The sequence below is a fragment of the Patiria miniata genome, unplaced genomic scaffold (assembly GCF_015706575.1).
Source record: "Patiria miniata isolate m_02_andy unplaced genomic scaffold, ASM1570657v1 HiC_scaffold_3, whole genome shotgun sequence".
Lineage (NCBI taxonomy): Eukaryota > Metazoa > Echinodermata > Asteroidea > Valvatida > Asterinidae > Patiria > Patiria miniata.
The window spans coordinates 23,867,726-23,890,644 of NW_024037069.1; the positions used below are offsets into that span (position 1 = coordinate 23,867,726).

General features: G+C 40.6%; 1 protein-coding gene across 4 annotated transcripts; it reads right to left on the minus strand.

Moving 5' to 3' along the window:
• Window positions 1–931: 931 nt before the first annotated feature.
• LOC119737270 (copine-8-like) lies at window positions 932–20,630 on the minus strand. 4 transcript variants are annotated; one of them, XM_038211475.1, is made up of 18 exons: window positions 20,480–20,630; window positions 17,240–17,337; window positions 16,682–16,722; window positions 14,825–14,871; window positions 14,506–14,609; window positions 13,776–13,815; window positions 12,238–12,314; window positions 10,951–11,011; window positions 9,515–9,618; window positions 9,181–9,327; window positions 7,591–7,666; window positions 7,229–7,391; window positions 6,208–6,389; window positions 4,866–4,993; window positions 4,146–4,248; window positions 2,640–2,697; window positions 2,435–2,508; window positions 932–1,598 (listed from the first exon to the last, which is right to left on the minus strand). In XM_038211475.1, the coding sequence occupies exons 1-18, from the start codon at window positions 20,501–20,503 to the stop codon at window positions 1,419–1,421; spliced, it is 1,707 nt and encodes a 568-aa protein (XP_038067403.1). In that variant the 5' UTR covers window positions 20,504–20,630; the 3' UTR covers window positions 932–1,418. The 4 variants fall into 4 exon arrangements, with proteins under 4 accessions (XP_038067403.1, XP_038067402.1, XP_038067405.1 ...); XM_038211474.1 differs by lacking the exon at window positions 20,480–20,630 and adding an exon at window positions 20,266–20,473; XM_038211477.1 differs by lacking the exon at window positions 20,480–20,630 and adding an exon at window positions 20,262–20,473.
• Window positions 20,631–22,919: the final 2,289 nt, after the last annotated feature.

Below are 22,919 nucleotides of genomic sequence, written 5' to 3' on the forward strand. Positions count from 1 at the left end.
ACTGGATTATGTTGCTAACGCGCATAAAACGCTGCGCCCCCGGGCACACTTTCCTAAACCGACTTCAATGATTGTTTTCTTCCGAATGATACCATTTCAGGTGGATTAATTTCACAGGGTATTAACTTTTGGTACCAGTCCTAAAGCTATCTTCACTCTGAGCAATTCGGATTTTCTCGTTAAAATCAGTAGGTACCTTTCCGGGTTATATTGCAAATGTTCCAACATGCTTTTAAAGATATAAGGACTCAAAAATTCTACATTTTAGTCATGTCAAGCCGAAGGGAAAACTAAAAATAAACTTCATGTTCTTGTTACTAAGATTGTGGTTAGTTCATTTATATTCAATGTTAATATATTTGCACGCACAGTATCATTCAGTACATTGCAGTATTTAATCCCCTCAACTACAGGGCGAGTTAAAAAAACAAAACGAAACCCAAATGTCGGGGCCATTGTTTTAGTGAAGTTCTGCATGTAGCACTTTCCAAATCTAGGATATAAAAGCCCCATTCATAAGCTTTCTGTTAGTACAAGAATCATTCAAATCACTCATGTACTTTTCAAGTTACGGAGTTTTAAACACAACCACCGTTTTAACGTTCTGTCCACGGATCACAAAAAAGGTGTGCGTTCTCTCAGCAAAACAATTCACGAAACGAAAACAATTCACACACATCATTATACCATTTGTTTTCGTTTTGCTGAAAGAACACTGAACTTTTTGTGATCCGTGGACAGAACCTTAATGGCGGTTGTGTTTAAAACTTCATAACTGGAAAAGTACACGATTGATTTGAATGATTCTTGTACTAAAAGAAGGCTTATGAATTGGGCTTTCATATCCTAGATTTTCAATGTGCTGCATGCAGAACTTCACTAAAACAATGGTCCCGACATTTGGGTAGTTTTTTTTTACTCACCCTGTACAATGAGTTTCATTAATTTTCATCAAAACAAAATTTAATTAAAGCTGTACATAATTATTGCCATTTTCATTTTGCACTTTATTTCAATTTTTTGGCAAAATTAATTGAGATATCATTCTGATTCCCCTTCACATAAAGGTTTCATTATACTGGACATTTTCAACCAGTCGCAACATATACCATAACAAGTATTTAATAATCCTAAAACCAATAACAATCGCTCAGAATGGTTCGGAGTCACCGTTTAACAGGTATACTGCAGACAAAATTATCTGCAAAGGACCCATTGTATCGGGGTATTAGTTGCAGGATTCCGAACAACTTCCCCAGAATTTTCTCCCAGTTTATAAATTTCAAGAATACTTTCAGGGAGTTTAACACCAATAGGATCTTTGATCCAAGTAAACTTTTTGATAATAATTATCAAGTGAGATAAATGCAAATTTATGATTCTTTATGTCTTTAAGGCAATCCTGTTCACTCCACTTTTCAATTTCTGAAGCTCTGATAACTAGTGAGGCTCGGTGAGGGTGGATTACCAGGGACAATATTTTTGCTCCTCATGTAAGACGTAATCTGATCCGGAATCTCGTACAAGACTTCCTTGGCGAGACGGGCCTGGCTCAAGATGCGGTTGCCTTCCCCCTCAAACTCTCGGAAAGGAACAAACTGTGCGGAGGAGAAAAGACGGTATATCTGATCCTCAAACTTCATCTTTTCATCCCAATTATCTTAATATGCCATTTGTAAGGGTCCACCGGGGTTTTATGCAGATGAACATTTCCATATTCATGAGCAACACTGTGATGTCATCGTTAATAGGCAAAACATCAGTCTGATAAATTCTTGAGTACAAACATTTGACAGAATCGTTGTTTTTGTTATGGCAAATCATCTGGATTTTTGTGGGGTTTTTTTTTTTGGGGGGGGGAGTTGAGTAGAAGGAGGTAGGGGGCGTTTCCTTTTGTCTTAATGTGTGAAAGTCAGTCAGTATAATCAAACTTTATGTGTAGAGTCTTACGATCATATGTGTTTAAGCTTAACAAATTCTTCAGGAAATCCCCAAATTTATGGGGAAAATATGTATTCCGGATCATAATTCAGCACACAACCTGTAGAACTTTTTACAATTTAATGGCTCCAATGGTATTTAGGGCGGGCTGAATTAATGAGCTACAGCTTGCAATCACACACGCTTTTATTAGGCTCGCTCAATGACGGCCATCTCTGTAGGAGAACTGCAACTGCGTATTTTACGCAATCAAGCATTCATTGCGCAGTGTTCAAAATGTTCCAAACAGACATGCTTGTTGCTCGAAATGTTTTCGAAATACGATGCTGGTTACGCAAGTTGACGCTCAAAATGCCGATGCACGTGGATGGTCTGTACTAAGGAAATGGCGTCATTCGAACGAGACCTATAGAAGCAGCTGGAGCCGCTTTATATCTACAGGTATGTTACTCTTAGCCGTAGCCACGCCATTTAGTCGCGGCCTCGGACTGACCTGTACGATGTCTCTCTCAGCAAAGCGCCCTCTAGAGGAAACGCGGACCTCATCCCCATCCAACTCCTCCATATCTGTAACGAATAAATTGACTAACAAACTTATCATTTACGTCTTCCTCAATTACTTTGATACATTTTGTATAAAAAGCTGCATTAGAAAAATTCACAGATCTGCGCTCCAAAATTGAAATGAATGCACTTACTTGAGAAGTCTTCTTTACCCACGCCGACTATTATGATAGACATGGGAAGCTGTGCTGCCTGAAAAGAAATAAACAATGTAGGTTTCAGAAAGTGAAATGGTTTCAGAAGATTAATTGATAGAGCCAACATTATAATCCACGCATGAGGAAGAAGTATTGAATGGGAATACACAACACTTGCTTTCGCTGTAATTTTCAGAATGGATGGATTTGGGGGGGGGGTTCGTATTTTATACCAAATATTGTTACATTAGCTTGTCTGACGTTTTGGGTTCGTAGATGCTAGAAAAGCCAAGAAAAACAATCCTGTTCTTGTAGTCTTTAAGATGAAACGGAGCAATTTGTAGATGTTAGGGAATTGTAAGGTCAGGGAATCAGTCTAGCTGGCATGTACCCGTTCACAGGTGTGTAATTGATTGCAAAGAAAATGCGGACTAACTAAATATGATAAACTGGGAGCAGTATTTGAAAAAAACACCAACATTTTTTTCCAACACTGGTCAGCTGACCAGCGTTGGAAATTGATACAAAAAGACCACTTTTCTTGAAAATGTCAGCACACCAGGTGTCATGATTTTACAGGATGCTTTAGACTGTTATTCACTATAGTCCAGTAAGGTATCGTGATAATTTGGTAGTTTAGTTTTTTGGTGTTTGCAAATGTTGTTTATATTCCCTTTAACAGTGTGAGGTGCAGTATTACATAGTTAATGAGAATATTTATTTAATATTTTTAAAAAGTTAAACAAAGAAATTGAATTGAGTGGGATCTGAACCGGTGATATCCAGATTGCCATTCGGGTGCTCAATGTCGCCAAGTGAGTTATCCCGTCCTATGGGTGTGGGTTCCCCATTTTGTCAATGTCTTTGTTCAAGGGGAGCTAGTCAGAAGAGACTATTTCTGTGCGGCTGCAAAAATGTTACAAAGCACTGAAGTATTTGACGTTCATTTAAAGCTATAGTCCATCATTTGTAATTAGTGCATTTTGTTCGTTTGAAGCAACAAAAGTGTTCAAAATCTAATGAAGGATACTGAGCAACTAACCTGATGAAGTTTCAGCTAAGCTTCAGCTGTACATTCCGAGAAAAGCAGCATTCTAAGATCTCAATTTAAAATCAAAAGTTACTGAATCATGTTTTGAATTGTTTTGAATTGCAGCTATACGCGGCGTCGCGCACTGATCCGACGAATTATAGCAACTGCGCGCGCATGTGCATCGTTCCAATACTTGTGCGCGCTGCGCTGAATAACAAAACGAACTACTAATTTAAATTTTCCTACGGTGCTTCTTAAGAATCACCGTTGGAAATGCCTTCTTTCGTTGATTACTTCAAAATGACAGCTTCCCAGAAAGAATAATTTCACAGGGCGTTTAGTTCCCTTGCTATCTTTCAACCAAGTTTGTTTTTCAACAGTAATTACGCCAGTTACTTTTCGGGTGGCTGCAAATGATGGACTATAGCTTTAAAAACTTTGGAAATTCGGATTGAAATGCCGAGACGTACATTGACAATGGCTTCCTTTGTGTTGGCCATGTCACAGATGCATCCATCGGTTATGATGAGCAGGATGAAGTACTCGGAACCATCTTGCTTGGCATTGGCAAATCTAGGTGAATAAGGAAACAATTATGACAGTCAGGGGTGGGGGATGGAGGGGTCCGAAAGAAACATGTAATCAAGTTATTTGAATGTATCTCATTCTCTTTATGGACCGGCCGCTGCATGTACATATCCCAGACAAGCAGATCCAGAGGGGCCTCGTAGCCGAGCGGTTAGAGCGTGGAGCTACGGAGTGGAAGGTTGGCGGTTCGAATCCCATTCGGACCAAAAACTGGAAAACTCTCTCTGACGACCCAACAGTAAAATGGGTACCTGATTCGTTCAGGGAAGGTAAGACGGGGAGAGGAGAGGACTGGGCCCCGCCACTCAAGACACAGTGGACCTCTAAGTCCCACTGCCCCTACGGCCAGTAATGGCTATGGGATCTTTACCTTTTTACTATGCTATGTGTGCACGATTGTGCCCCCCCCCCCCCAGTGTAGGTCATATGTAATTTTTAAAAGAACTACTTCTGAAGGCGAAACCGACATGACATTTACAGCTCCCTAATACAAAATTCCTTCACATGAAAAGTAAGTATCTCAAGTCTACTGTCCCGAGTCCGACAAACAGGTTGTTTAATTTGTGGGTTTGACTCTCATTATATAGGGAAGAAAGACAAACCTTGCCACGTGGTTGATGATTGGTGCGAACAGCGTGGGGCCGTACAGCTCCACAGTTACTAAAGCTTGTTGGTAAGCTGCCACTACGCCTTCTATGCCAACACACATGGGATCAGCTGGATCGCCGTTCTGAACAGAAATAATGAAAAATTGTGATGATTGTTCTAAATCCAGTGCTCAGGTGGTTTGGGGCAGTACAGGGAGTAACAAGCAGGGTGGTTTGGGGCAGTACAGGGAGTAACAGGCAGAGCAGTTTGGGGCAGTACAGGGAGTAACAAGCAGGGTGGTTTGGGGCAACACAAGAAGTAACAAGCGGGGTGGCTTAATTGTGTCAGTACAGGGAGTAACAGGCAGGCCAGTTTGGGGCAGTACAGGGAGTAACAAGCAGGGTGGTTTGGGGCAGTACAGGGAGTAACAAGCAGGGTGGTTTGGGGCAGTACAGGGAGTGACAGGCAGGGTAGCTTGTGGCAGTACAGGGAGTAACAGGCAGGCCGGTTTGGGGCAGTACAGGGAGTAACAAGCAGGGTGGTTTGGGGCAGTACAGGGAGTAACAGTCAGGGTGGTTTGGGGCAGTACAGGGAGTAACAAGCAGGGTGGTTTGGGGCAGTACAGGGAGTGACAGGCAGGGTAGCTTGTGGCAGTACAGGGAGTAACAGGCAGGCCGGTTTGGGGCAGTACAGGGAGTAACAAGCAGGGTGGTTTGGGGCAGTACAGGGAGTAACAAGCAGGGTGGTTTGGGGCAGTACAGGGAGTAACAAGCAGGGTGGTTTGGGGCAGTACAGGGAGTAACAAGCAGGGTGGTTTGGGGCAGTACAGGGAGTAACAAGCATGGTGGTTTGGGGCAGTACAGGGAGTGACAGGCAGGGTAGCTTGTGGCAGTACAGGGAGTAACAGGCAGGCCGGTTTGGGGCAGTACAGGGAGTAACAAGCAGGGTGGTTTGGGGCAGTACAGGGAGTAACAGTCAGGGTGGTTTGGGGCAGTACAGGGAGTGACAGGCAGGGTAGCTTGTGGCAGTACAGGGAGTAACAGGCAGGCCGGTTTGGGGCAGTACAGTGAGTAACAGTCAGGGTGGTTTGGGGCAGTACAGGGAGTAACAGGCAGGGTGGTTTGGGGCAGTACAGGGAGTAACAGGCAGGGTGGTTTGGGGCAGTACAGGGAGTAACAGGCAGGGCAGTTCGGCGGTTTTGGGAAGTAAGGGAACCAATGGGTTAACAATCAATATCACATACTAATTCGAAAATACACCTGCCACTAACAAATAGAGAGAAACTAATAAAATGCCAAAATTACAAACACTGAGAAAGTAGAGGAGACAATTTGAGGAAAAATTATATCGTCTTACCAAGAAGAACTCATGTTGGACTTGACGGGTTGGTGGGAGTCTAGCACCAAAGCCGAGGGCTGGGAAGAGTTTATCATGATCATAGTCCTGAATGACCTCACCAACTGCCCTCAATGCTCTCAAGTAAGCGTTCGGCTGGTAAGGATTGACGTAATGAAGGGAGGTAGGCTGTCTAGGATCACCTGGTAAAGGGGAATTCATTACAGATTTTTGAACTAACACAGTAACATAGGGAATAGGACCAGTCTAGCTGGTCAGCTGGTCAGTCTACAGCTTCAGTTGGTCAGCCTTAGTTGGACAGTCTCAAATCAGCTTGACAGTTTATGACATGATTTAGTCGGGGAGTAAGTCAGTCAGTCTGTCAGTGACTCAGTCAGTCAGTGACTCGGGGGAGTCTGTCAGTGACTCAGTCAGTCAGTGACTCGGGGAGTCAGTCAGTGACTCGGGGGAGTCAGTCAGTGACTCGGGGGAGTCAGTCAGTGACTCGGGGGAGTCTGTCAGTGACTCAGATAGTCAGTGACTCGGGGAGTCAGTCAGTGACTCGGGGGAGTTTTCAGTGACTCGGGGGAGTCAGTCAGTGACTTGGGGTAGTCAGTCAGTGACTCGGGGGAGTCAGTCAGTGACTCGGGGGTGTCGGGGAGTGAGTCAGTCAGTTCAGGAAATTGTTAAAATTGGAGCATATAAAGTGATTCTGAGGTTAATTTGATGCGTAGTTTAATTTTATCATATTTTCATATTTTACATATTAGGTTTGAATTTTACCATATACATGTAGTACAAGACCAGGGAAATTTTAAAATCTCATAAGCCTATGACAGTGATTCTGATGTAACGTTTTATTCCTTTTGAATAAAGATATAGCCCCCCTTAAATATTTTTCATGGAAACAAGACAACTAGACTTGTAGGTCACTAGACCAGCACTTGAGTTCAAGTACTGGACTCAGACCACTGGACTTTGTGGTCAAGAGGGTAAGAGTTTTTTTGTAAGAACTAAAGTGCAGTTTTATCCTCAAACATACCATTGGAGGCAGTGAAATCTATAGCGACAGTGAAGGCAAGTTGGCAACCTCCCCGGATGTAATCCAAGAAAGTGAACTGTGGTTCAATCTTACAGCTCATGAGAGTGATCAGACCAGAGTCACGATAACCTTTCTTCTTGGCTTGCTTCTTGGAATGGATCAACTGAAGGAAGGAAAAACAAGATACCAGTCAACTTGAGGAAACAAAATCAAGAACTTTTTGTTACACATATTAATTACTTGCCTTCCTGATGTTGCACCTTATATATATCAAGCACTAAAATCACCAGTTCTTCATTAGATCTAATCAAGTTGTTCTCTATCGACACAAAAGTGTGGATAGTGTTTTTTACTGGACTTACCGGATAAACATTGGACTGACCAGGCCCCTTTGCCAGTTCACTCACGCTGGTTTCAAACGTGCCAATCAAACTGTGGCTAGAAAGACAAAAATCCAAAGAAGTTTACAAAATGTGTTTAAATAGTAAGACATACTTGTGACTACACAAGTTGGCCTCTGGAACTCAGATTCTCTAGGAAAAACCTCATATGCAAAAGGGTTCTTAGGATTACCAAGAACAATACACAAACCAAATTTGAAGTTCATATGTTAAGTATTTCTCAAGTTATCGCGCTGACAAGATTTGTCCGGACACACACACACACACACCCCGACTTACGTTACATACCTTGTGTGGACATTGCTTTGTTTTCGTGTAGTTAAGAAAACTCGGTACAAAAAATAACTTTACTTAAACTGTGAAAACTCTTTCAACCCAATTTTTTTTCTATGATTCCCTATAGTGTTTCTCTTCATTCTGCTACGATAAACCTAACCCAAAAATGCCTCTAAACCTGTTTTCCAGAAAGGGCAAAACCTTATGTGGACACGGCTTAGTCCACATAAGGTTAACACAACCTGCATTATGTGGACCTCTCTTGTTCACAAGTCCACATAGGGTATGTAACACAAACTCACCCACACACCCCCCCCCCACCCACCCACCAACGGAAGGACAAGGCGGAAACAGTTTGCCCCTTCGGCTTCGCCGCGGGGCATAAAAATGTCATCAGAACTTAAAAACGTTACCTGTAGAGAAATCTAGACTGTAAAAACCTGGCACCTTGCAAATTATGCGCATTTATAAATAAGAATTCTAAATTGGACCGGAATCAGAACCAATCTGGTCTATGCAAATTTGTGCCCTTTTTCCACCACTATCCAAGTTGTCACAATGGGCCATGCACCCACGACTTTGGTTTCATAGAGTACCGTACAAGTCTGGCGTCAGCTGTCTTTGTTCCGGTTCACGCGCCAGTTCACGCGCTATGGTCTTCACACACTTAAGATATGCGCGTGAACAAGAATACGCAGCACTCTTCCGTACTCTGTTATTCCCGAACATTTAAAGGGAATATACCACATTTGCAAACATCGAAAAATTAAACTACCAAGTTTTTACGAAATACCTTACTAGGATGTTGGTAAATGACAGTCTCAAGCATCTTGTAAAATTATGGCACCTGGTGTGAAGTCATTTTCAAGAAAATGGTATTTTTGTAAACATTTCCAACGGTGGTCGGCCGACCAGCGTTGGAAAAACCTAACTATTTTTCAACTACTGCTCCAAATTTACCATTTTTTTTCAGTCCAAATTTTGTTTGCTATTGGTTACATGTTCATGAACGGGGGCAGGCCAGCTAGACTGGTTCCCTTGCCTTACAATTTTCAATCATCTATAAATTGATCCATTTTATCTTTTGTGGAGTCAGGGAACCAGACTACTTGAACATTTTTGTTTTTCTTGGTTTTTCCAACCTTTTCGAACACCAAACTTCAAAAATGTCAGTGTAACAATATTTGATCTATTATACCTCTCAAATAGTTTATTTCTGAAAATTACAGCAAAAGCCAATGATGTACATTCCCTTTAATTACTCCATTGACTAACCTGCCATTTCGGTTCCAATCAAAGCACTCCACCTTGATCGTCCTGTGTTTATCTGCGTTGCACAGCGTTCTCAACATGATGTTAAATGACTTCCATCGTGGCTTGAGCGTTTTCTTGATGTACTCCGTCTTATGACAGATTGTGTAGCTGAAAGGGAAGAAGACATGTAATAACAATAAGTTATGTCGCTGAGGCCAATACATTACATCAAAAGGCAATGATTCGAGGTTTTATGTTGTGAAAAATCCTGTAATCTAACCAAAAAAACACAAAACCGGGTAAAAAAAGAAAAGAACAGAATTTCACAGAAATTGTTGGTAGCTAGTCGTCATACCTCAAATCTTCGTTGCATCTGTGGAAGACTAAGAAGGGATCTGATTTGCCGATGAAATCTTTCTTGTCCAACTTGTCCCCTTTGAACTGCAACGTTATCAGATCCTAATGGAAGACAAGCAAACAAATCTTGATATTGAATGAAAGAAAACTGACTGAATCAAGATTGATGTTGTTGGTTTACTTGAAGATTTAAAGAAAATCAGTCTATGAAACAGCTGGAACAAGAATCCAGTGTCGAGTCCATCCTAATCAATCAAACTGCAAGTCAATCACAAGTCAATAACAAGTCTATCACAAGTCAATCACAAGTCAATAACAAGTCTATCACAAGTCAATCACAAGTCAATTACAAGTCGTTCACACGTCAACCCCAAGTCTATCACAAGTTTATCACACTCTTATCACAAGCACATGTATATCACAATTAAAGTCACTCAAAAGTCAATCACAAGTCGTTCACAAGTCAATCACAAGTCAATTACAAGCCTATCCCAAGTCAATCACAAGTTGTTCACACGTCAACCACAAGTCTATCACAAGTTTATCACACTATTATCACAAGTATATCACAATTTAAGTCAATCACAAGTCAATCACAAGTCATTCACAAGTCTATCCCGAGACTACCACAAGTCAATCACAAGTCAAATCACAAGTCTATCACAAATCTATCACAAGTCAAATCACAAGTCTATCACAAGTCTATCCCAAGTCAATCACAAGTCCATCCCAATTCAATCTAAAGTCAATTACAAGTCAATCACAAGTCAATCACAACTCTATCCCTAGCCTATCACAAGTCAATTACAAGTCTATCACAAGTCAATCACAAGTCAATCACAAGTTAATCACAAGTCAAATCACAATGTCTATCACAAGTCAATCACAAGTCAAATCACAAGTTGATTACAAATCTATCACAAGTCCTGTCATAAGTCTGGTCACAATTAACATGGGAGAAAAAATAACAAAGAAATGTCTTTAATTGTCACAGTTTATGTGAATATTGAACTCCCTGAGTCTTATGTGAAGCTTGTGACTTATTTGACTTGGAACAAGGGCGGATCGTGGGGGGGGGGGGGGGCATTCCCCCCCCAAAAAAAATGAATCCATTTTTTTTTAAAGTGACTTTAACAATAAAGGCAGGCAATGAGTACACCACTATCTTTTCCTCAAAAAACATTGGTTAAAGTGATCAGAAATTGCCTCAGATCGCACCACAGAGCAGCTAGAATCTAAAAAAAAATTTGGACACACTTTTGGCCCCCCCCCCCCAAAAAAAAGAATTGTGTTCTGGATCCGCCCTTGACTTGGAACTGGAGTGCTTGTGAGAATGTTTGAAGGGCTTGACCAAAACACTGTAAATATCACACTGGTATAGGGAATATTTCTATGAATATTTCTAAAATATATGATAACCGAGAGGAATCTCACCCGACAATCGCTGAGCTCTTCGCCTTTGATGGTAATTGACCCAGAATCCTTAGCTGGTCCACTGTGAGCAGGAATCACAGGAAGAAAAGTGACTTTAATTCTAAAGCAATTCTTACAACAACTCAAATATCCTCTAGAAGAGCTCACGTTAAACTTAGATGGTAAAACAAAAGTTCTGAAGACTTTTGCCTTCAGCCGCCATCCTTGAGGTTTTGTGTATCATTTTAATTAGCAATGAATGCACAAGAGGTCTACTCATGTGCAGACTTGTATTCGAGTCACAAAACGTCGAGTCCAAGTCCGAGTCAGAGTCACATTTCTCGAGTCCAAGTCCGAGTCCCGAGTCCTCCAGGGCGAGTCCGAGTCCGAGTCACAAAGGTTGAGTCCAAGTCCGAGTCACGAGTCACCTCTAACATTGTATTGGAAAAACGTACATTTTAGGGAATTCAGAGATTCAGAGTCACCTTTGATATAGTATTGGAAATACGTCCATTTCAGGTGCTGTAAATTTCCATTTTTCCCCACAGCTTTCTCTAATTTTCTCTTCTAATTTGCAGTAACTTGCATTCTGCACTTGATCTTCCATTGGCATTTCTCTTGAAGTTAAGATACCCAAATTTGACAATTTTTTGAGTGGATGCCATCATGATCTACGTTGCAACTTGCATGTAACGTTACCGAAACGGGCAGATCAGCAGACTATTCATATTGCGTTATCGCGATGCGACAGCAATACACGTGTGAACGACAGGACGTCTGACAAGAAAAGTCTGGTACCTTACCCTATCAATCTTGCACCAATGCAGTGTTACGTGCGGACGGCGGGGTACAAGTTTCGGTACATTGATTTCTTTAATCAATATATCGGTAACAGGCCATGGCCACGCATGCACCACATCGAGCGCCTTGTACATGTATTGCACAGTAAAGAAAACGATCGACTTACGTATGTACGCGTGTGCAGTGCGGTAATTTCCGTCGAGTCACAAGTCAGTTCGAGTCCAAGTCCAAGTCCGAGTCCATAGCCCCGAGTCCGAGTCCGAGTCATAAGTCAAAGTGACTCGAGTCCGAGTCCGAGACATTAAAAATGTGACTCGAGTCGGACTCGAGTCCGGGTCCGAGTCACGAGTTATACAAGTCTGCTCATGTGTACCCCGGCGGAACAGAAGCATGCACCACAAAGATGGCTGCAATGCAATGGGTCTATTCTGGAGTCGGCCAAATACATACTTGAAAAAATATATATAGTTGCACTTTTCGGTTTGTTTAAATCAAATCACAACTTACCTGAGAAACTTTGTGAATTTGCACCCTCTCGATCCCATGATCTCACCAAGAGTGCAGACTGCATGGCCTAAGTAATCCTGCAGAAGGAAAATAAAGCAAAAACACTTTTGTAATCAAAACCTGTATTTTAAGATTTTGTTTGACAAAGACTAAAATTTTACTTCAATTTCTTGACGTGTATTTGAAGGAGTATCAAGTATTTAACAACAGACTTATTTTGACACCGCGTTCCCACTTGAATTTGGAAAAGGTGGATCAAGATCCGGCATTTCGGTGTGATCGTTATCTTACCGCAATGAAACCGCAAGTCGCGTTCCCACTTATGCTTGATCCACCTTTTCGAACGGAAATGTTGAGTCCGAAAGGTCATTGAGTTCGGAATTACGCGCGCTCTGTGGAGTGCCAGTAGTGTTGCATGCTAGGCCAGGATGGGTCAGCTTTTAACAGCGCTATGAATTCACCGACAAGAATTACGCGAATTCACCGACATAAATCACGGATCTGTACGTAGAGGATCCTCACGTGCATAAATTAACTGGTGAAATCGAACAGCGCCGCTAATTGTGTGACATCACGGCAGAAACCAATGCATCGATAAGGGATTCCCTGGTTCTGAAGCTTCTCATTGGTTAAAAATGGTCACATGATGTACTACGACATCATTTTCCAATTTTCTATAATCAATACTACAGATTTGTCACCTCCAGACGCACCGCGTTATCGGCACTATTCTCATTGCGTATTCGTAAGCTTTTCCATGATTCTGTGCCAAATTGAAGTGTTTTGGTGAGTGCGGACTCAGAGTCATTTATGGATGGAAAAATAAGTAAAATTTTATGAATAAAAAAGGTTTAGAAATGGAAGACTACGCAACGAAAATTGTAAAAGGCCTAGTTTCAGGATATACCACGTGCATGCGCGGTGCTAGCCCGTAGTTCAGCGGTTGTTTATTGTGCATGTGTGCATTGTGCATTGTGTATGTTGGAAATTTTCACATGAGCTACGCGCCTGAAAACGTGTTTCTTCGTTCTTAAGACCGCAACATTTTCGTGCCACTCGTGCACCGTTTGGATGTTGACAGGTCAAATTGCCGGATCAGATCCACCTTTTGCGTTCCCATCTGATCGTGATCCGCCAATTGCCGGATCTGATCCACCAATTTGGGGATCTGTATCCTGGTCCAGAGGTGGATCAGAAAAGGTGGATCTGATCCTGATCCACCTTATAACGGTTAGCGTTCCCACTACACACAATTGCCGGATCTGATCCACCAATTGGGGGATCTGATCCGGCAATTTGGCAAAAGGTGGATCAGATCCCCCAATTGGTGGATCAAGTGGGAACGGGGTATTAGTTTGAGCTTAGGTACACAAAAAGTGATTGTGTGTGTGTTTTTTTTATTTTTTTTATTTCATATCAACTTTAATGAGAGTTGTTTTTCCATTCGAGTCTACTACTTGTTGTGAACAACTAGTTACCATTCGCAGATGCAATGATTTAAATGTCAAATGCAGGTTTTTGAGTCCAGAAATACGTACATGTTTCGAGAGGTCAGGGCTTTTGGAATCCACATCGTACCTGAATAAAAATTTTTAAAAAATCAGAAAAAAATCAGTTTATTAAAGTCAATGTAGTTTTTTTTTTCTTAACAAGGCTGAGCTACGCCTTGGGACCAAGTTTTCAATTTTAGGCATCGGGATAAAGGTAGCCTAATTGCCTTGTGTGGATGATTGCCTGGCCTACCAAAATGTGTTTAGCGAGTTAACACAATTCTAAACACTTTTTTGCAATCGCCTCATGCTAAAAATGTTTAGCAAGTAAACATGCTTACAACTTGATGTGTTTAGAATTGTGTTTACTCGCTAAACACATTTTTTGTAAGCCAAGCAATCATCTACACAGAGGCAATTAGGCTACCTTTGTCCCAATGCGTAAAAATTCAAAACTTGGTCCCATGGTCAGTTTGACCTCTCTTGGAAAATTACTCATAACTCTGTCAAAAAGATTTGGATGTGTGTCTCATTTTAAAGTTGAAAGGCTTATCTTTCAAACCTATGTCTGGCATTCCGTTATATTTTGTCTGCATTTTTTTTATACACACAGTATAGACAGAACTGCATAGCATGGTCAGTCACTTTTATCCTAGCAGTTTAGCCTGTCGGTCAATCAATTCTCTAGTCTTCTCGTTTTGCATATCCAGTGATAAATACAACCACCACCTTTTGCTCACCAACTTAAGCAAAAGTATCAGGAGGTACGTATACTTACAACTCGAATTTCAGGATTTGCTTTTCCTCAAAGAAGTAATCAATCACAAACTTCTTGACAAATTTTGGATTGAGATTGTTCCAGATCACCTCTGTTCTTCCAAACTGAAAAAAAATGAAAGAAGTACCATACCAATATTTGTAGAGTTGCTACAAATGTTTATACAATACTACAGGCGAACAGCTGCTTGCTTTTGAGGAAATGTATCGATTAATGTCAGAGTCTGCAATGATCATAAACCCTTGATTTGGCTGATTCTTTTGTATCATGGAAAAAGAAATTATTAGACCATATCCTTGCAAACAATTTTCACACTTACCTCTCGAAAACTTTTTTGTCCCACTTCTTGAGTGAACATGACACATACTGAAAGTAAAAACAGACACGATAAGGAACCATAAGGAAGAGATATAAGATTTGAGGCTTTGCATGGTGGGGTATTGGTATCGTTTCGGTTTGCGGTAGCACCATGTGGTAATAACCACTGCTTAGAAGATATTAGTTCTGAAAAGAACTTGTCCTGCTTATTATCAACTTTGCTAAGTAGTTTTTTTTGTTCTGTTAAGAACAGTCCTGCTGTAAGTTCTAAACGAACTCGTCTTTGGTCTCAACGTTTCGACTAGCCTGCTCTAGTCATCGTCAGGAGACTGTTAAGAACAGTCCTGCTGTAAGTTCTAAACGAACTTGTCTTTGGTCTCAACGTTTCGACTAGCCTGCTCTAGTCATCGTCAGGAGACTGTCTGGAGACTAATATCTTCTAAGCAGTAGTTATTACCACATGGTGTTACCGCAAACCGAAACGATACCGATAAGGAAGAGAGTTGGGGGAGACCACTGGGAGAGACATTCGAACGCAGTGCTGACGACGCCTGACGCTCACACAAAGACGCTATATGGCTTTGTGCACATTCAGAGTTAAATAAGTTGTAAGTACTTCGCATGATGTGTCCCGTCCATGGGGCTCTTGAGATTGTAAATTGCGAATTGATTTTATGCTAATGCAAATTTCCATATTCATGAGCAAAACTGTGATGTCGTTCTGGGCAGAAACCTCAATGTTACAGCTATTTCAGCACAAAAAGTTACTAGAACGTTGGATATTTTGCAGTCGTAAATTGTCTCTTCTTTGGTAATTCGTTGTTGTGTCAGTCAATGGAAGTAAGCCAATGAGCAAACCTTTCTCACAAATGTTTTCAGTGAGCAAATTTTGGGTTCGCAATTTGAACAGAAAACCCCTCAACTGAACAGTGTCTTCCTGAAATGACAGCACAGCAACAGCGCCTACAGTTATCCGGAAAAGCAAGGAAAATGTTTAATGTTTTTAAGAAGTGCACTTTTCAATAAAATCAAACAAAAAAGGGATGTCAGATAATTTTCATACATTTAAGAGGAGTAGCAAGTTGCATACTTCAATGTGTTCCTCAGACAAATTCATTGCATGGACCCTTTCGGCCAAAAAAATAAAATAGTTGTGCTTCCGGTTTCCCTACCTACCATATTTTGACAGCCCCTACCCTAACTTTGTTTTGGGAAAAATGAGAAACAAAACCCCGAAAATCATCAATTACTACCTTTTACCCTGGACTACACGCAGACACCTCCACATTATCGTACACAAAAAATTTGCCCCCCAAAAAATACATTCCCTACCTAACCCTTTTTTCAAATGCCATTTAATCGGAAGCTGAACTATTTTTTGGGGGGCCTGATTCATTGATGTTATCAGTACATGGTCAGTGTTGGCCAAAGTCACCAAACAAAATGCAGCTTGCTTGTCAATTCGAGTAACAAGCATACCAAGGGATCAAGTTACCATATAATGATCTGAAGAAATCATGGAAGAAACACTAAAACAAACAATGAAATTACAATTTAATTAATTCACTTTTCAATGTTCTTCCATCTTTTACCACCTCAACCCCTTATGTTGAGTGATAGTTACATTTGTAAGGAATCTGGTGGACTTTGGGTCATATTTCAGTACATATGAAAAGTCACTCCTCAGGTGGATTGGGGTGGGATTTATTTTCAATGAAATTCACCATTTCAACTTTGGAATGTAGGGTTGTCTAGGTTGGGGAAAAGTGAGGTGGGCTTGAAGAAACAGAACTTGAGAAAAAATTTTTAATTTACATGTACAATTACAACACAGAATATAAAATTTTCCAATACTCACAAGGATCCGACTTGGAAAATGTGTCCATATCCAGCAAATTTCTGAAAATAAAAAATATATAAATAAATTACAAGGGTTTTAGGCCCTATATTTCACTTTTCAAAAAAACAAAATTCCCTGACAAAAATTAAATTCCCTGCCTCTAAATAATTACCTCTGATTTAAAGTGTTAGTAAAACAATTGCAATTGGAATTTTACGAGAAAACAGGAATATTCCCATTACAATTTTTTTTTCTCGGAAAGATGAATTATTTTTTAAGAGTATATTTGGGGTGTATAATTCAAGCTTATCTTTCACTTTCCAAAAGGTTATGACAAAATAACCTGAACATTTTTGAAAATAAAGAATAAAATACTAAATTACAAGGGAATAGTCCCTATATTTCACTTTCCAAACGATTGAAATTCCCTGACAAAATTTAAATTCCCTGACTCTTAATAATTACCTCTGATTAAAAGTTTCAGAAAAACAATTGCAATTAGAATTTTTCAAGAAAATAGGACCACTCCCATTACATTTTTTTTTAGGAATGGTAAATCATATATTTACAACTTACCTGCAAGAAATTGTTAGCTCCACCCTCGTAGCAGGTACATCTTGGCCAGACAACATATCAACATTAAGAGCGCTTGGCGCGGCCATTGTTGTCTTGTTCTGCAAATTGTAATTATTTTTTTTGGGGGGGGGGAGGAGAAATAGTTTTTCTTTTTTAAATGGCAAATAACTACAGGCCATAAATATTCAACCCTTTGTTTCAGGACATTAAAATTTTGTTTCTCAAAATGAAATAAAAAAATTAAAATTTAAATCGAACAAAGCGTTAAACCACAACAGTTTGTCTCAAAACATTAACAGCAAGCCCCAGAAAAAAGGAAAGAATGTTGCAACCTGACGCCACTTCAGCGGTTGTGTACAAAGTCTATGGAGAGTCAACAAAATTGGAAATATTTCTCAGTCACAGATTCACGTCTTATCATTATTTTTGCAATGACTGACCTTCACTGAGATGATATATATTAAGAAAAAAGCAGCGTCAGGTTGCAGCTTTCCGAAAAATAAAGGGAATGCCGCATGGACATATATAGGCCTACGTAATTAAATGGTAAAAAAACTTACGACAAAAAAGGACCATTTCATACATTTTTGTTTAAATTAATTTTTTTTGTACAAAAAAATGGTTATTATTAGTCATATAGGCCTAGGGCGTAGGATTTGTGCCGTGACATTAAAATGTGCAATGTATATAACTTGGAAGACATGACAATGGGTAAAGTCCTTGGTCCAACCATGCCCACAGCTCCATGGTCCAACCAAATTGCACGTGCGGATATTATTATTAAGGGATACAGCATTCTACGAAAGCCCATTAGCGCCACTGCAAGTATATATGTTACAGATTATGTAATTCGTTATTACGGATTATTAATTCATTATAACGGATTATTTAATTCGTTATTACGGATTATTAATTCGTTATTACGGATTATTAATTCGTTATTACGAATTACTCATACGTTCTGAGTCATTACTTGGCAAGTATTAAATAATCCGTAATAACGAATTAATAATCCGTAATAAGGAATTAATAATTTCGTAATAACGAATTAAATAATCCGTTATAACTAATTAGTAATCCGTAATAACGAATTAAATAATCCGTAATAACGAATTAATAATCCGTAAAAACGAATTAAATAATCCGTTATAACGAATTAGTAATCTGTAATAACGAATTAAATAATCCGTAATAACGAATTAATAATCCGTAATAACGAATAAATAATCCGTAATAACGAATTAATAATCAGTAATAACGAATTAAATAATCCGTTATAACGAATTAGTAATCCGTAATAACGAATTAAATAGTCCGTAATAACGAATTAATAATCCGTTATAACGAATTAGTAATCCGTAATAACGAATTAATAATCCGTAATAACGAATTAAATAATCCGCAACATATATACTTGCAGTGGCGCTATGCCCGGGCTTTCGTAGCGATCAGACGCACAACAGGTGCACAATAAACAATCATAACTAGAGTAGGACTCTACAGATCGCTTTTTTTAACATTTGGTCTTCAAACTACCTTATGCGCCCCTGTAGGCTTCAGTGGGAAGTCAAAATACAAATGGTGGTGGTTAGGTTCACATACCTTGGGGAAGAAAAGAGAGATTTCACCTTCAGTTCGGAAACCGAGCCTCGTCGAGCTGTCACACTGCTGTCTTGAATGCGATGTGTGCAGGCTGCGCCGTTCAATTCAGGAAACAGTTACCGGCCGGTGTACGCGTGCACACACGATGGCCGACTAGACTAGACTGTGAATGCAGTCGCGCACTTGGACGGCGCATGGAGGTAGTCATCAGTTTGACCTTGAATTTGAATCGCATAACAACATTCATCAAGACAGCGGTGACAGCTCGACCATGTCCAAATTTTTAAAAAGGCGATAAGTTGGGTCCAAGTTACTCGGACTAGTCCAAATGTTAAAAAAGCGATCTGTAGAGTCCTAGTTACCAGAGTTGTAATGACTCGAGTCAATGACTCGACTCGAGTCCGACTCGAGTCACATTTTTTGGCGACTCGACTCGACTCGAGTCCCGACGGGTAAATGACTCGACTCGACTCGAGTCACTGCGAGCAAATGACTCGACTCGACTCGAGTCCCTCATCAGAATGACTCGACTCGACTCGAGGAAGGCTAATAAGACTCGAGTCCCAAAATAAAAGCAAAACTTAATTTCGAAAAATATTTGCAATGACTTACGCTGCGCCGTTCGCGTTGCCAGTTTTTGTTCACGTCACGTTAATGTTCGCGAATAATGTACGTTTATATACAGCGGCAGTCTGTTTCCTTCCTCCATAATGAAACAACAAACATACACCGTGTCGCGGACTCCCGCCTTGTGGTTCTATAGCATGTAATGCTAAACCTGGAACCAGACTTAAAACGCATTTCTCAATCCGTGGTTTCATCATTGGTTTCGGGCGATTTTGAAGTTCTTGGTGGAACGCTGGCTAAATTCATGTCCCAATTTCACACAAAAAAATGGATACGGACGGGCCCACCTTTGAATAATCAGAAACAGTTTTGTATAATGCAATTAGGTTTTAACATTGTCAGCGATCAGCGAACAACAAAATCTAGACCCGAAGCCAAACCAGTTATAAGACCGAAGTTTCACATCTTCTTATCTGTGAGGTGGCTAGCAATGGAAACTGTTGGTTGGGTACCATACAGCATACTTTATGTCTTTGGATTTCCGTAATAGACTGGTGCCTTGTATTCTTTCTCTCTTGTGTTTGTTGCTTTTTATTGTAATTTAGTGTTCAAATATTTGTGACTCGAATTGACTCGAGCTAAATACTTGACTCGACTCGACTCGACTCGACTCGACCACACTCTGTGACTCGACTCGACTCGACTCGACCTTGTTGACCTAATGACTCGACTCGACTCGAGTCACTTCTTTAAAATGACTCGACTCGACTCGAGTCACAAAAATCAGTGACTCGTTACAACTCTGCTAGTTACTCGGACTAGCATGCGCTAGAGTCGTAGAACATGGGCCTACCAACTTGGAAACAATATCGGCTCCGCTGAAGATTTGCGTAAATCACTCGAGCACAACTCATGCACTGATGCAGCCTAGCACGAATCGAAAGTGTTCTGTTGTCATAGTTGTACTTTGTTCAGTTGCCTCGTCTCCTTGCCTGTGAATTTAGCTATGTTGGGAAATAGGCCTATTATTAGAAATGAGGTTCAGGGTACGCGTCATTGCATAAAACTTACCCCTGACGTACGTATGCGTAGCATGCATGCAGCCTATGGCCTAGCCTAGCATGCAGCACGCAGGAAGGTGCTGATAAAAATATATTATATGCATGAACAAAATTATGTGCGTCGCGTACTACTAGTGCCGTCGTGTATGCGATCGACGCCAACGCTCAAAGTCAAAGATCGACGGCTGTTTCCGGTTCTTTGTGGAATATTCCATGATGCCATAGGTGGAACTTTCCATATGATCCAATCTTTAAAAATCCCGGACAATTCCGTGATAAGAAATTTTGGTATTCTATTAGTCATCCTTTGCCCTGGCCAGTGCCCCCTCCCCGTGCCCCCGGCCCCACCAAAAAAAATCCTGCCGAAATTTGCAGCTTGCCAAAGAAGTGTCTTTTAAAGTATTTTTTTTAAATAATGACACATAAGAGGAGTCAGTGAAGTTGACGTCCAGATTCTAATCCCTTAATCAATACCCTTCGGGCTGCAGGCCAGTAAATCGGTCCGAAATTGCCTAGTAGTAGTAGTACGCCGGCCAAACCTGCCCTCAAATTCTCCGGGGAAAGATTTCCATATAAAGAAGTTCACTCAACACCCTGTGTACAAATGAAACCCTATGAGAGTGGACTGAAAAATTCTAAGTGTTTTCTAAGAATTTGCTTGTATTTTCTCACTGCTCAAATTGATTTTGATGACATGAAATTGCTATCTGGGGGCTTGTCAATACAGAGGAAAATTAGTGAACTTCTTATATATATGAAATCTTTCCTTCTCCGGTATAAGAGCATTTTGAAGGCCGTGAATATGATTTGTAAAAAATAAGGTTGGAAGCCGTGCAGAGGACTGCGAGCTCGTATTTCTGTAAAATTTGGATGAAATTAGGCCCTAAATGGGTCTATTTTGCAATGAGGCGCGTGTATGGCGATGGGCTTCAAGACTGTTTTAGGGGTGATCATCTTTGGATGGAATTTTCTCCCAAAAGTCATCAAACCCCCAAAATGAAACGGAAAATGAAAGATGATGAAATGAGCTTTAATTTGATGCGTGTCTTGATCACTTTAGGGAGTTGTGAGCATTTTAAACAATTTTGGGAAGTGCGCGTAATTACTACTAAGGGGCCATTCAGAATTTTCAATGTTTTAAAATTTCGATCTTTTTTCCAAATTGTGGGTGGGTGGGTCAAGTCAAGCTAAATAATTGAAAATCGAAATTCACTTTCCATGGAAAAAAAAGATAAAAAAAACAAAGAAAGATAGATCTTTTGACTTGCCTGAACTACGCGCAAACGTTCCGATATCGCGATGTGTGTTTCTTTTCCAACTTCGTCCCCTGTATGTACTGTCAGTGGCGTAGCCAGGAATTTTTCAGTGGGGGGCGCTGGGGGGGGGGGGGGGGGGGGGGCTGGAACATTTCATGGGGAGGGGGGCGTCATGTAGATCAATGATAATTTTTTTAGAAACTCAAAATCTCAGTGGGGGAGGCGACGGGGGGGGGGGCGACATGGTTTCATGGGGGGGGGCTGTCGCCCCCCACGGCCCCCCCCCCCCCCCCCCCCCCCACCCGTGGCTACGCCACTGCAGGTCATACAGTTAAAGTTTATGTAAACTTGTATGAAAAGTCAAAGAAAAGTAATCTATTTGACACCAAGTTTGTGTTAACCTGCCGGTAACTCCCTAAAAAATTATCCAGACAAATATGTTTATTTTGTAACATTTTATGTTCGTCTGTCGGTCTTCTATGCTGTTATGTTTACTTTTAGGTACCTTCAATGGTACTATGTTTAATTAACCTGTTCATTTGTTTAATTAAACTAATAACGCACATATAGTTGCCAAATATGGCACTAACAAGTTTGAGGTCCGCAATTTCGTCTTTAAAAATCTGGATACGTCGGGTTACCGTACACACAATTGTCCTGGAAACAACAGTACCAAAGTACAGAAAGTCGTACGCAAGAGCTCCCCAGCAAGTATCGCTGACGCCATTATGATTCCAAAATTTCTCACTGTGTCACACATTGAAATAATTAAACAGCGTCGTTGTATTGTGAACACATAAAAGCATTCAAGTCGCGTTCTTGCACACTTTCTGCAAGTCGACATAGATATCCTTGAACCACTGCCCCTGCTTTGCATAACAAGTGCACATGAATGAACGATTCGACTTTTATTCAAAGAAATTTCTATGTACAGTCACCAGACTCTATTCAGTAAAGTCCCCGTCAAAACGAAAGTAAACAATAACGTGCATAACGCACGGCTACACCATCATACAGTGTGGCAGGGACACCAACAAGTAACACAACAACTATAATTTTAAAAAAAAATTGATAAATATTCTGATTGAATTTCGTTAAAAGATACTTGTTGGTGAGGTATCACATATTTTATCACATAAAAGAGGAAGACCGACAACTTCACGCCGTCACTGAACTAGACACACATGTACATGG